Consider the following 14,539-nt stretch of genomic DNA (forward strand, 5'->3'; position numbering starts at 1 on the left):
GTGGGTCTCATCGTGTGTGATCACAGCTGATTGACTGTCTCATCATTACCATACCGGGTGGTGTACGCTTTGCTCTCTGTTGACCACTTCCACTGTGTGTGTTTGTACATCTCTCTCCCCCTCCCTTGCTCAGGTGGTGTATGCCCTACTCATGCCAGCCAGCGCCACATTGGGGGAGGACGCCAGTGACTTCCAGTACAACTTCCTGAAGAGTGGTGGGCTGCCTCTTGTACTGAGCATGCTCACGCGGAACAACTTCCTGCCTTCGGCCGACATGGAGACGCGGCGAGGGGCGTACCTCAACGCCCTAAAGATCGGCAAGCTGCTGCTCACTGCTGTGGGGTTCGGACACGTTAAAGCTGTGGCTGAGGCCTGCCAGCCCAACGCTGAGGGGACCATACCAGTCTCACCGGTTAGTTGGTTAGACGCACGCACGCAAGCAAGCACACACACACTGAGACGCACGCATGCACACACACAGAGACGCGTACACACACACACAAACGCATGCATGCGAAGTAGAACCAGGATTGTGATGGCCATGTTATTGCTAACATCCTCTCTCCCTTTCTTCAGATCAACCAGGCCACTCATGACCAAGCCCTGGTCCTCCAGAGTGCCCTGCAGAACATCCCCAACCCTGCCTCTGAGTGTATGCTCCGCAACGTAGCTATACGCCTAGCTCAACAGATCTCTGACGAGGTGAGAGGGAGGGAAAGAAACGGGGAGGGAAAAGAGAGATTAAAGAGAAATTAGGAATAAAATAAGTGGGGAGAGAGAAAGAGATGGGGTAGAAGGACAGACTGTATGTAGGCTACTATGTTGATGACTGTAATATCTGCTGTAATTGAACTATTCTCTCCCTCCCTCCTTTTCACTCTCGTCTCCTCCAGAACTTCTTCCAGGCGTCAAAGTACATCCCAGACATCTGTGTGATCCGGGCGGTGCAGAAGATAGTGTGGGCATCGGGCTGTGGCACCGTACAGCTAGTCTTTAGCTCCAACGAAGAGATCAGCAAGATCTACGAGAAGGTACGTATGGCTGCTTATTCTTTGATCATCAGTCCATTGATTGATTGATCTGCTTTATTTTGGTCTCAGTCTTAGGAGATTGGAGTGTGCAGATACATTGCTGTATAGTGAGCTGTTGTGTAGGCCACTGCACTCATTGATTTTCTTTCTATTAACAGTTCACAATTGTTTGTTGTTAGTGTATTTTCTAACTTGATTAGGCTAGTGTGTATTGTTTAGCCTATACAGTCACAGATCTGGTTTTGTAGTATGTGTTTTTGTGTGTATTGTTCAGTCATGGTTGAGCGTTTAATGTCTGTCATACACTCATTCTGTGTGTGTGTGGTGCTTGCTGAAGTGACTAGTTGGTTGATTGTGTGCACCTGCTTCCTGAAATACAGAGAAGAGGTGTGTGTATATTTGTGTGTGTTATAAACTCAAAGTGGTGTGTGTTCTCCCCCTCTACAGACGAATGCGGGTAAGGAGCCGGACGGGGAGGATGAGCAGGTGTGTTGTGAGGCCCTGGAGGTCATGACCCTGTGTTTCTCCCTGCTGCCCACGGCTCTGGACACACTCAGCAAGGAGAAGGCCTGGCAGACCTTCATCATAGACCTGCTACTGCACTGCCACAGCAAGTATGTACCCCCCGCTGTGTTTCTGTGTAAGGAGACGACCTGTGTGTGTGTGTGTGTGCCAGTTTGCCTGTCTATCAGCGTCAGATGTGCACTTGACTGTAAGTCGCTCTGGATAAGAGCGTCTGCTAAATGGCGTCTGCTAAATAATCAAAATGTAAATGAAGATGTTTTAGTGTTTGGCTGGAACAGCAGCCTGCCACTCCTCAAGGGTGGTTGCTGCTGGTGTACCACAATGGTCTCTGTTCTAACGGCTTCTTGTAGTGGACGAGCATGTGGGGTGGCCTGAGTCTATGGTAATAATGGTCCTCTCTGATCTGTCCCCAGGTCAGTTGATGGATTAGTTTGTCTGTTGTATAATGGTCCTCTCTGATCTGTTTCCAGATCAGTTCGTCAGATGGCCCAGGAGCAGTTCTTCCTCATGGCTACCAGGTGTTGCATGGGCCATCGACCCCTTCTCTTCTTCATCACCCTCCTCTTCACTGTGCTGGGGGTACGTATCAGCACCTCTCTCTTCACTGTGCTGGGGGTACGTATCAGCACCTCTCTCTTCACTGTGCTGGGGGTACGTATCAGCACCTCTCTCTGTGCTGTGCTGGGGGTACGTATCAGCACCTCGCTCATACATGAGTGCTTTGGGGTTTTACATTACTTTCATTGCAATCATGGCCCTGTTCAGATACATTGAACTTGCACTCTTACTGCCTACCTTCGTTGAACTTATCACTGATCTCCCAAATACGATCAAAGGTTTTATTATATCATAGCTTTCACCTTTCCAGCCATGAGAGAGCAGTGATCACTTCAAGGAAGGAAGGGAGAAGGTATGCATGTACTGTACCAATTTGTAAGTCGCTCTGGATAAGAGCGTCTGCTAAATGACGTAAATGTAATACTGTATAAAGTAGGCGGTGTTAAGAAAGCTGTCAACTGGTTTTCATGGCTTTTCAACAGCTTTTTAAAAACATTCCCTATAAAGTATTCCAACATGGATCTCTTGCTGCTCCAGGTAATACAGTACTAATGTGAATGTACATACTCTCTGTGTGTGTTCCAGAGCACAGCTAAGGAGCGGGCCAAGCATGCTGGGGACTACTTCACCCTGCTCAGGCACCTCCTGAACTACGCCTACAACAGCAACATCAACCTGCCCAACGCAGAGGTGCTGCTCAACAATGAAATCGACTGGCTCAAGAGGATCAGGGTACGACCATGTTTCATCCAGACATTGTGTCATGAATAATGCCCCTGAGCTTTGTGTTGAGTTAATTTCAGATCATGGCTGAGATTCTAGTCCTTGGTCAGAGCTAGGGCTGTTGTGGTGACCGTATTACCGCCACACCGGCGGTCACGAGTCATGAAGGCAGTCACATTCCACTTGACCGTTTAGTCACGGTAACTATGCTTCTCCAAGCTCTGATGCTGCTGATGGTCATTAGTAGCCTACCAAACTTGCTAACTGCCTGGTAGTCAGCACTCTATTGTCCCTCTAATCACTATGACATCAATGCAAATCTAATCGAAAATCTAATCAAACACTTCATGAGAGCCCATGAGCTCATGTTGCGCAACATTTCTATAGGCTATGCAATTGCGAGAGAAAACAGAGTGATGGCCTCTATTAAAAAGAGGAGGATCCCATCAGCTTTCTATAGGCTAGGCCTACTATATTTGTTTCTCAACTTTCCTAATATTAAGCACATTGCTTATCTTTACAACTGGAGTATAACCTACCTGGCTGGCATGAAAATGAATCGCGGCAAAAGCGTCCTCCATTTGCTATTTAAGTGCATAGATGACATAAATTTTTTCCCCTGCCCCGGTTTCAAGACCGGTGCATGATAATGGTCCATTTTAAATAAAAACTAATTGCACACATATATTATTTAGTATATGTAAAGACAAGATTAAATCAAGAATAGTCTGATGGTTGACAATATTAGCCTATCACTTGTGAATGATATATTATCACTTGTGAATAATGCCCAGCGTAAGGCAAGAAACAAAGCCTTTTTTCTTTCTTTTTTTTGAATAGTAGTCGCACACCTCATGTAGCCTAGCCCATAGGCCTCTATACAGTATGTTTTGATAAGGTTTGTATCACAACTAAAGTGGCCAAATAACTTCTTAAAATTAAGCACATTAATCTGCTTTACAAGGGGCGTAGAGCCTAACTGGCATACATAAGCAGCACGTGAGTTTCAAGTCACCATAAAAATGCACCTTTTATAATAAAAGTAATACATGCATAATTGCATTTGCGGTCACTTTTGATAATGGTGTTTTCCCGCTAATGGAACATTCGCACTTATAGCCTACTGCAGTGTGCGCATTGATGCACTTATAATGTGAAGAAATAGCCTAATAGTTTATCACATTTTAAGCTAACTTTCTGATCTGTTGCGTCAGCCTCATTGCGTAAAAAGTGTTTTTGATGCTAGTGGTTGTATTATTTTGGGATCAATCGCAACCCACAACTGTACCAGACTATGTTTGGAATATTTATTTCTCGCACAGAATAGAGTAGGTCAACTTTTGTACTATGGGGGGTAGTAGATTGACATAGGCAAGTGATTTTGTTGTTCGTGAGGTCTACTCATCTTGTTGGCTGACGAAAAGTAAATGTGGACAGTTCTTCCCATATCTTCAATACATACCTCAGAATTGGATAAGGACGCGCGCAGTTGCGTCCCCGAAGTGTCTGTCTTCACTTGTAGCCTGTGATGGAGAGCAATGTGAGAGGTGCTTCGGAACACGCAGCACTCCAGGAGTAGGGAACTACGGCCGCTGGCCGCAAATGGCATGGATTTTGTTAGGGTGCGTTACGGCCAAACAAAGGAGATGCCGCCGGGAAATTCAAGGCATTATCAAGTGCTTGTCAAATTATAAATGAGAGACTGATGAAGCAAAAAACAAAGCAGAGATCATACCTTTCAAGCAACTTTTTTATAATCATCATTAGTCGCATCATGCAGCCTTACAATGTATAAAAATGGGTGGGGGGGGTGGGTGGGTGGGGGGGGCAAGGGCAAGCAAGCAGTTGTAATTGGAGAAGTCCATGTAGTCCTTCTCTGTTTTGTACTGTTCGGTGCTTAATGAATAGGACCCTGGTTGTGACTACTGTGTGTGTATCCCAGGATGAGGTGAAGAGGACAGGGGAGACGGGCGTGGAGGAAACCATCCTGGAGGGCCACATCGGGGTCACCAAGGAGCTGCTGGCCTTCCAGACATCAGAGAAGAAGTACTACATCGGCTGTGAGAAGGGAGGGGCCAACCTCATCAAGGTAGGCTGGCGTCCATTTTGTATTGAATTTAATATTTTTACTTATTCACCGACATTAGTGGGGCCCGCAGGCCAAACTTGGCCCTCGACAACATTTGATTTGGCCCGCCAGAAGCTTCTAGAATGATCTTATGTGGTAATAAATAAATTTTAAAAAATGTTTTTTAGCAGTGACCTTCATATTTGTACGTGGCTGTAATAAATGTGCCGCAAGCAGTAAATGTTACTTTCTTACCCTATACTAACTCTCGCTCTCTCTCCCCCTACTCCCTCCTCTCTCTCTCCCCCCTCTCTCCAGGAGTTGATAGATGACTTCATTTTCCCAGCATCTAATGTGTACCTGCAGTACATGAAGAGTGGGGAGTTCCCCACGGAGCAGGCCATCCCTGTCTGTAGCAGCCCCGCCTCTATCAACGCAGGCTTCGAGCTGCTTGTGGCGCTGGCTGTGGGCTGTGTCCGGAACCTCAAGCAGATGGTCGACACGCTCACTGACATGTACTACCTAGGTAGGAGCTCTAAGAGGAAAACTACACAGATTTATTTGTTCTCCATTAACTTTCACTGATGAACTTTTGCACCTCAGAAAGCCAGAAATACTATTCCTAACTCTAGTTCTTTATCTCATCATTACATTAGTCTTTTTTTCTCGATTTATGTTGGGGCGATCACATCCCTGCAACTCTATGCTTAAATTTAGTGATACAATCTAAAGTGATAAGAACTTACTAACTGGTTTACTTCCCTTTAGGTTGTGAGGCACAGAACCTACCCACCTGTGTTATTGTGTATGGCCGATTGACCCCCCCAATCTCCCAGGTTGTGAGGCTCTGACAGAGTGGGAGTACCTCCCCCCGGTGGGACCGCGGCCCACTAAAGGCTTTGTGGGGCTGAAGAACGCCGGGGCCACCTGCTACATGAACTCAGTCATCCAGCAGCTCTACATGATCCCCCCCATACGCAACGGCATCCTGGCCATTGAGGGCACCGGCACCGACGTGGACGATGACATGTCCGGTGATGAGAAGCAGGAGAACGAGGTAATGCAGGAGAGAGCGGTATCGAGGAACAACTTTGGAATGTATAATTTTCTGAAAGCAAATACTAGGGTTTAGTCATAGGGGGGTTGTTGCGTTTGTTAGTTAATCCATGTTTCGTTCAAATAAAATGTTATTGGTCACATACAGTGGGGAAAAAGTACTTAGTCAGCCACCAATTGTGCAAGTTCTCCCACTTAAAAAGATGAGAGGCCTGTAATTTTCATCATAGGTACACGTCAACTATGACAGACAAAATGAGGGAAAAAAATCCAGAAAATCACATTGTAGGATTTTTAATGAATTTATTTGCAAATTATGGTGGAAAATAAGTATTTGGTCAATAACAAAAGTTTCTCAATACTTTGTTATATACCCTTTGTTGGCAATGACACAGGTCAAACGTTTTCTGTAAGTCTTCACAAGGTTTTCACACACTGTTGCTGGTATTTTGGCCCATTCCTCCATGCAGATCTCCTCTAGAGCAGTGATGTTTTGGGGCTGTCGCTGGGCAACACGGACTTTCAACTCCCTCCAAAGATTTTCTATGGGGTTGAGATCTGGAGACTGGCTAGGCCACTCCAGGACCTTGAAATGCTTCTTACGAAGCCACTCCTTCGTTGCCCGGGCGGTGTGTTTGGGATCATTGTCATGCTGAAAGACCCAGCCACGTTTCATCTTCAATGCCCTTGCTGATGGAAGGAAAAATCTCACGATACATGGCCCCATTCATTCTTTCCTTTACACGGATCAGTCGTCCTGGTCCCTTTGCAGAAAAACAGCCCCAAAGCATGATGTTTCCACCCCCAAAGCATGATGTTTCCACCCCCTTGCTTCACAGTAGGTATGGTGTTCTTTGGATGCAACTCAGCATTCTTTGTCCTCCAAACACGACGAGTTGAGTTTTTACCAAAAAGTTCTATTTTGGTTTCATTTGACCATATGACATTCTCCCAATCCTCTTCTGGATCATCCAAATGCACTCTAGCAAACTTCAGACGGGCCTGGACATGTACTGGCTTAAGCAGGGGGACACGTCTGGCACTGCAGGATTTGAGTCCCTGGCGGCGTAGTGTGTTACTGATGGTAGGCTTTGTTACTTTGGTCCCAGCTCTCTGCAGGTCATTCACTAGGTCCCCCCGTGTGGTTCTGGGATTTTTGCTCACCGTTCTTGTGATCATTTTGACCCCACAGGGTGAGATCTTGCATGGAGCCCCAGATCGAGGGAGATTATCAGTGGTCTTGTATGTCTTCCATTTCCTAATAATTGCTTCCACAGTTGATTTCTTCAAACCAAGCTGCTTACCTATTGCAGATTCAGTCTTCCCAGCCTGGTGCAGGTCTACAATTTTGTTTCTGGTGTCCTTTGACAGCTCTTTGGTCTTGGCCATAGTGGAGTTTGGAGTGTGACTGTTTGAGGTTGTGGACAGGTGTATTTTATACTGATAACAAGTTCAAACAGGTGCCATTAATACAGGTAACGAGTGGAGGACAGAGGAGCCTCTTAAAGAAGAAGTTACAGGTCTGTGAGAGCCAGAAATGTTGCTTGTTTGTAGGTGACCAAATACTTATTTTCCACCATAATTTGCAAATAAATTCATTAAAAATCCTACAATGTGATTTTCTGGATATTTTTTTCTCATTTTGTCTGTCATAGTTGACGTGTACATATGATGAAAATTACAGGCCTCTCATCTTTTTAAGTGGGAGAACTTGCACAATTGGTGGCTGACTAAATACTTTTTTCCCCCACTGTACACATATTTAGCAGATGTTATTGCGGGTGTAGTGAAATGCTTGTGTTCCTAGCTCCAACAGTGCAGTAGTATCTAACAGTTCACAACAATATACACAAATCTCAAAGTAAAATAATGGAATTAAGAATATATAAATATTAGGATGAGCAATGTCGGAGTGGCATTGACTAGAATACAGTATATACATATGAAATGAGTAAAACAGTATGTAAACATTAGTAAAGTGATCAGTGATTCCATGTCTATGTACATAGGGCAGCAGCCTCTAATTAACCGGGTGGTAGCGACTAAGTTCAGGGCAGGGTACTGGGTGGAAGCCGGCTATTTAACAGTCTGATGGCCTTCAGATAGAAGCTGTTTTTCAGTCTCTCGGTCCCATCTTTGATGCACCTGTACTGACCTCGCCTTCTGGATGATAGTGGGGTGAACAGGCCGTGGCTCGGGTGGTTGATGTCCTTGATGATCTTTTTGGCCTTCCTGTGACATCGGGTGCTGTAGGTGTCCTGGAGGGCAGGCAGTGTGCCCACGGTGATGCGTTGGGCAGACAGCACCACCCTCTGGAGAGCCCTGCGGTTGCGGGCGGTGCAGTTGCCGTACCAGGCGGTGATACAGCCCGACAGGATGCTATCAATTGTGCATCTGTAAAAGTTTGTGAGGGTCTTAGGGGCCAAGCCGAATTTCTTCAGCCTCCTGAGGTTGAAGAGGCGCTGTTGCGCCTTCTTCACCACACTGTCTGTGTGGGTGGACCATTTCAGATTGTCAGTGATGTGTACTTGAAGCTTTTCACCTTCTCCACTGCGGTCGATGTGGATGGGGGCATGCTCCCTCTGAAGTCCACGATCAGCTCCTTCGATTTGATGACGTTGAGGGAGATGTTATTTTCCTGGTACCACTCCGCCAGGGCCCTCACCTCCTCCCTGTGGGCTGTCTCATCGTTGTTGGTAATCAGGCCTACTACTGTTGTCGTCTGCCAACTTGTTGATTAAGTTGGAAGTGTGCGTGGCCAAGCAGTCATGGGTGGCCACGCACACTTCCAACTTAAACAAATTGGCAGACGACAACAGTAGTAGGCCTGATTACCAACACTGAGCACACACCCTTGTGGGGCTCCTGTGTTGAGGATCAGCGTAGTGGAGGTGTTGTTTCCTACCTTCACCACCTGGGGGCGGCCCGTCAGGAAGTCCAGGACCCAGTGGCACAGGGCGGGGTTCAGACCCAGGGCCTGGAGCTTAATGATGAGCTTGGAGGGTTCTATGGTGTTGAAGGCTGAGCTGTAGTTCCATTGAAAGCTGCAGTTGATACTGTAGTTGTCGTTCATTCATACTTGCCCTAATCAGAAATTAGCTCCTTAGCTGAGACACTTTTATGGCACTGAAGATCTGGGGTGTTGCGGTAACACAGTGTGTGGTTTAAAACATGTTCCATTGTGTGTCCTAATGACCAGGACCCAGCTTAACCCTGTGTGTCCATCTGCCCATACAGAGTAACGTGGACTCGCGGGACGAGGTGTTCAGCTACCACCACCAGTTTGACGACAAGCCGTCGCTCAGTAAGTCGGAGGACAGGAAGGAGTACAACATCGGGGTGCTGCGGCACCTGCAGGTCATCTTTGGCCACCTGGCCTCCTCCAGACTGCAGTACTACATACCGAGAGGCTTCTGGAAACAGTTCAGGTCAGTGGAGGGGGGAGAACCTGGAAGAACCAGATGGTTCAAATACATACCAGTTTATTAAAGGCCCAATGCAGCTGTGTTTATCTCAATATCAAATCATTCTGTGGTCCTCTGTAGCTCAGCTGGTAGAGCACGGCGCTTGTAACGCCAATGTAGTGGGTTCGATCCCCGGGACCACCCATACACAAAAAATTTATGCACGCATGACTGTAAGTCGCTTTGGATAAAAGCGTCTGCTAAATGGCATATTATATTATTATTATATTATTCTGGGTAACAATTAAGTCCCTTATTGTGATCGTTTTCAATCAAAATGGTCAAAAAGAAACACACACACTATTCAGTGCATTCGGAAAGTATTCAGACCCCTTCACTTTTTCCACATTTTGTTACGCTACAGCCTTGTTCTAAAATTGATTAAATTGTTGTTTTCTCATCAATCTACACACAATACCCCATAATGACAAAGCAAAAACAGGTTTTTAGATTTTTTTTGAATATGTATAAAAAATGGAAATATCACATTTACATAAGTATTCAGACCATTTACTCAGTACTTTGTTGAAGCACCTTTGGCAGCGATTACTGCCTCGAGTCTTCTTGGGTATGACGCTACAAGCTTGGCACACCTGTATTTGGGGAGTTTCTCCCATTCTTCTCTGCAGATCCTCTCAAGCTATGTCAGGTTGGATGGGGAGTGTCGCTGCACAGCTGTTTTCAGGTCTCTCCAGAGATGTTCGATCGGGTTCAAGTCCGGGCTCTGCCTGGGCCACTCAAGGACATTCAGAGACTTGTCCCGAAGCCACTCCTGTGTTGTCTTGGCTTTGTGCTTAGGGTCGTTGTCCTGTTGGAAGGTGAACCTTCGCCCCAGTCTGAGGTCCTGAGCGCTCTGGAGCAGGTTTTCATTAAGGATCTCTCTGTACTTTGCTCCGTTCATCTTTCCCTCGATCCTGACTAGTCTCCCAGTCCCTGCCGCTGGAAAACATCACCACAGCATGATGCTGCCACCACCATGCTTCACCCGTAGGGATGGTGCCAGGTTTCCTCCAGACGTGACACTTGGCATTCAGGCCAAAGACTTTCAATCTTGGTTTCATCAGACCAGAGAATCTGGTTGTCGCGACCAGGAGACCCATGAGGCGGCGCACAATTGGCTCAGCGTCATCCGGGTTAGGGGAGGGTTTGGCCAGCCGGGATGTCCTTGTCCCATCGCGCTCTAGCGACTCCTTGTGGCGGGCCGGGAGCATGCAAGCTGACTTTGGTCACCAGCTGTACGGTGTTTCCTCCGACACATTGGTGCGGCTGGCTTCAGGGTTAAGCAAGCAGTGTGTCAAGAAGCAGTGCGTCTTGGCGGGGTCGTGTTTTGGAGGACGCATGGCTCTCGACCTTCGCCTCTCCTGAGTCCGTACGGGAGTTGCAGGGATGGAACAAGACTGTAGCTACCAATTTGGATATCACGAAATTGGGGAGAAAAAGTGTTAAGTACAGTAAATAAATAATAATAAATCACAACATTCACTTAAAATGAACCTTACACATAACGGTGTTGGGCAATTTGGAAAGCCATAATCAATCAATAATATAATACTTGTAGGTCTAAGGCACTGAAAGGTTTTCATCTTTAGCTCTGAATCTGTGGATACTATGCCATTAGAAAGTTTCAAAATTCATGTAAAACATCACAGCACAATTGAAAAATATATATGGCACATGGGAACCAAACGAGGGTGGTCTACGGTGATAGGTGGGATGGGCCTAGAGTGGCTGAGGGGTGGGATTAAAGAGCTCATGTTCGGTAATGTATTATTGTTATGTGGTTGCTGTATATAAAAGTACAATGAATATGTAAAGTGTGATACTGTATGTAAAATGTATGTATATGTAGCAAAAAAGCTGTAAAAACAAAAATATATTTGTCCTCCGAAGAGGGGGGGGTGGTGGATTGGTTAATAAAGAAAATAGTTGTTTCTAATTACATCGGTGTGCATCGTGTGATTTTAACCAATTATGAGAAGGCATTTCCTACTAATTGGTTGATGTCGTTAAAAACACTTATCGTCCTATCTTTTTTACTACAAAAACGCAATTTTCACCACATATGTTGATGTTGGGTTGGAGCTGGAGATTATGAAGTAGAATTTGTTTTTAAATGTCCCTTTTAAATACTTTAAAATACTTGACCTGCACTTGGTTTAGTTTGTCTTGTACAATGGAACCAGTGCTATAGTCCCAAAAGTGCTACTCCACCTTTTCCTCTCACCTTTCTTCCCTCTCTCCCTCCATCCCTTCTAACCTCATCCCCTCCTCTAGGTTATGGGGTGAGCCGGTGAACCTGCGAGAGCAGCACGATGCCCTGGAGTTCTTCAACTCTCTAGTGGACAGTCTGGACGAGGCTCTGAAAGCCCTGGGTCACCCAGCCATGCTCAGTAAGGTGCTGGGTGGATCCTTTGCTGACCAGAAGATCTGCCAGGGGTGCCCACATAGGTAACACACACACACTGCCATAGGAACACATCTAAGATCAGTAATATCTTGGCAAATCATAACCTTAACCATTATGGGGGAGAATGTGAAACTGACTTGAGATCTGGTCTAGGGGCAAAATGGTGTTTACGCACCTCAAGGTAATTGATTTGAAGATGTCCATTTCTACAGAGAGAGAGATTTGTTTGTTGTGGTTTAATATGAGGCTGCTACAGTGTTTAGTCTCTCCATGTTGCCTCCCACCATTTTCAAATGTTCTGGCTTAACATGTTCCAGCATAACATGTCTTTGTCACTACCTACATCACTACCTTATCTGCTTGATTAAAATACAAAATAGTAGCTAGCAAGATTGAGATCAGAGATCATTTCGCAAGTGCACTGTAAAACCGGATAAGTTCTGGCTACTCAAACATTCTGAGGAAATGGATTACGTAAAAAATAAGAAATAGCTGAAGTGAGCAGTACTACCTTCATATGAGTAATACAAATGCATTTTCTTTTATTAAGGTATACTTACATTTAACGCCCCCACAAACCACGCCTCCAATTCTTTCCCGGTGTGCCTTGCTTTTTCGATTGAATTGTAGAGTTACCACCCATGACTGTATTTGTTAGTGACAGACATTGTTTCATTCGTTCATTTTCAGTCCTATGGCCTTCACCAAGTGAATATTTGCATGAAAATCTGTCGCCAATTGGATGGAAACCTAGCTAGTGAAACCAGACCCTAGTCACTGCTGTTGCCTAGGGTCACGTTTACGAGGCTATACAGTGTTGGTTGTAACTTATGTGGATATTGTGTGTGTGCTACAGGTATGAGTGTGAGGAGTCGTTCACCACTCTGAATGTAGACATCAGGAACCACCAGAACCTGTTGGACTCAATGGAGCAGTATGTCAAAGGAGACCTGCTGGAGGGAGCTAACGCATATCACTGTGAGAAGTGCAACAAGAAGGTGAGAGACAACTCACTTCGGCCTGATTAATCAGATATTATTTATTATGTCTGTTATCAGAAAACAAGAATTTACAGAAAAATAAAGTTATTCTTATCAGATCTTACAATTGAAATTGACCAATAGGCCTTTTTCCTAACTAGCTACATTCCTGTAGGCTTTCCAGGGTTGTAGCGAAAGCCTGCATACCCAGTAGGTCTCCGGGAGGACGGTTAGCTTAGGCCCCCTGACCAGAAGGCTAGTAGCAGTAATGTGTTGGTCCTCTCCCGCCTCCCTCCAGGTGGACACAGTGAAGCGGCTGTTGATCAAGAAGCTTCCCCCAGTGCTGGCCATCCAGCTGAAGAGGTTTGACTACGACTGGGAGAGGGAGTGTGCCATTAAGTTCAACGACTACTTTGAGTTCCCAAGGGAGCTGGACATGGAGCCCTACACGGTAGCCGGGGTGGCCAAGCTGGAGGGGGACGACGTCAACCCAGAGAACCAGGTTAGGGATGGCATGATGATGACACAGATTATTACATTATCGTGTGGAGAAATACGGAATTAATGTATATTTTAATATGTTCATAATGTAGTTGTCGTTCTCATTTCAAATATCTGAAATGTTTGAAATATTTCATGTAAATTTAATTCAGATAGGATCACATTTAGAGGGACAAAATCAGTGTCAGATGTCTTCAGACCTCACTTTGTCGTGAACTGCCCTTTAAACAAACCAATTAAGTGGTTCACTTCAACATCAATTATGGTGTCCTGCCCTCAGGTGATCCAGCAGAACGAGCCCTCTGAACCAGAGCCACCAGGCAGCTCCAAGTACCGCCTAGTGGGGGTGCTGGTCCACTCAGGCCAGGCCAGCGGCGGACACTACTACTCCTACATCACGCAGAGGAACGTGGGTGGGGCAGACGGCGAGCGTAACCGCTGGTACAAGTTTGACGACGGCGACGTGACGGAGTGCAAGATGGATGACGAGGAGGAGATGAAGAACCAGTGCTTTGGAGGGGAGTACATGGGCGAGGTGTTTGACCACATGATGAAGAGGATGTCGTACCGGCGTCAGAAGCGCTGGTGGAACGCCTACATCCTCTTCTACGAGCGGATGGACTCACTGGACAAGGACAGTGAGCTGGTCAAATACATTCAGGAACTGACCATCTCGTCCTCGTCCAACAACAAGCCACCACACCAGGTCAAGATGCCCGGTGTAATCGAGTGCAGCGTGCGCAAGCAGAACGTGCAGTTCATGCACAATCGTATGCAATACAGCCTGGAGTATTTCCAGTTTGTTAAGAAACTTCTGACCTGTAACAGTGTCTATTTAAACCCTCCGCCAGGTAAGTGGAACACACACACACACAGGCTTCAGAATACCTCCTTTTGAGTTTTAGAGCTCTTCTCAGGGCAGGTGTTGATGCTACTCTGAGGCTTTGTTTGTCTCCTTTGTTCTCTCCCGTTATGTCCCCTGCTAATGTGTACAACCCAAGACGTGAGATTGCTATTACTGTGATTTGCCTTTTTCATTTGTGCGCTGTGAATGGCCCAGCCTCTCTCCTTAGTACCAAAACAAGGCTTTTTATCACTGTAATAGCGATATATGACATTTGCTTTTGCTTTAATAGCTGATACTTTCATTCCTTTCAATATTTAAAAAGATGAAAATGATACCCCCTCGTTTTAATCTTACCACTGGTAACACCGTATTGGAGATG

The 14,539-nt window shown here is 45.9% G+C and overlaps 1 protein-coding gene across 9 annotated transcripts in view; it reads left to right on the forward strand.

The window, feature by feature from the left end:
* LOC121554540 (probable ubiquitin carboxyl-terminal hydrolase FAF-X) overlaps positions 1 to 14,539 on the forward strand; it is a 113,012-nt gene that overhangs the window by 73,808 nt on the left and 24,665 nt on the right. For all 9 annotated transcript variants that reach the window (XM_041868162.2, XM_041868153.2, XM_041868159.2 and 6 more), the window contains 14 exons: positions 134 to 412; positions 577 to 702; positions 894 to 1,031; positions 1,479 to 1,645; positions 2,027 to 2,135; positions 2,700 to 2,846; positions 4,780 to 4,926; positions 5,224 to 5,431; positions 5,742 to 5,962; positions 9,199 to 9,389; positions 11,700 to 11,873; positions 12,689 to 12,830; positions 13,111 to 13,314; positions 13,594 to 14,164. In XM_041868162.2, coding sequence (XP_041724096.2) covers positions 134 to 412; positions 577 to 702; positions 894 to 1,031; positions 1,479 to 1,645; positions 2,027 to 2,135; positions 2,700 to 2,846; positions 4,780 to 4,926; positions 5,224 to 5,431; positions 5,742 to 5,962; positions 9,199 to 9,389; positions 11,700 to 11,873; positions 12,689 to 12,830; positions 13,111 to 13,314; positions 13,594 to 14,164 — 2,824 coding nt within the window. The remainder of the gene's footprint in view (positions 1 to 133; positions 413 to 576; positions 703 to 893; positions 1,032 to 1,478; positions 1,646 to 2,026; positions 2,136 to 2,699; positions 2,847 to 4,779; positions 4,927 to 5,223; positions 5,432 to 5,741; positions 5,963 to 9,198; positions 9,390 to 11,699; positions 11,874 to 12,688; positions 12,831 to 13,110; positions 13,315 to 13,593; positions 14,165 to 14,539) is intronic.

Source organism: Coregonus clupeaformis, chromosome 4, assembly GCF_020615455.1.
Source record: "Coregonus clupeaformis isolate EN_2021a chromosome 4, ASM2061545v1, whole genome shotgun sequence".
In the NCBI taxonomy this organism is placed as follows: domain Eukaryota; kingdom Metazoa; phylum Chordata; class Actinopteri; order Salmoniformes; family Salmonidae; genus Coregonus; species Coregonus clupeaformis.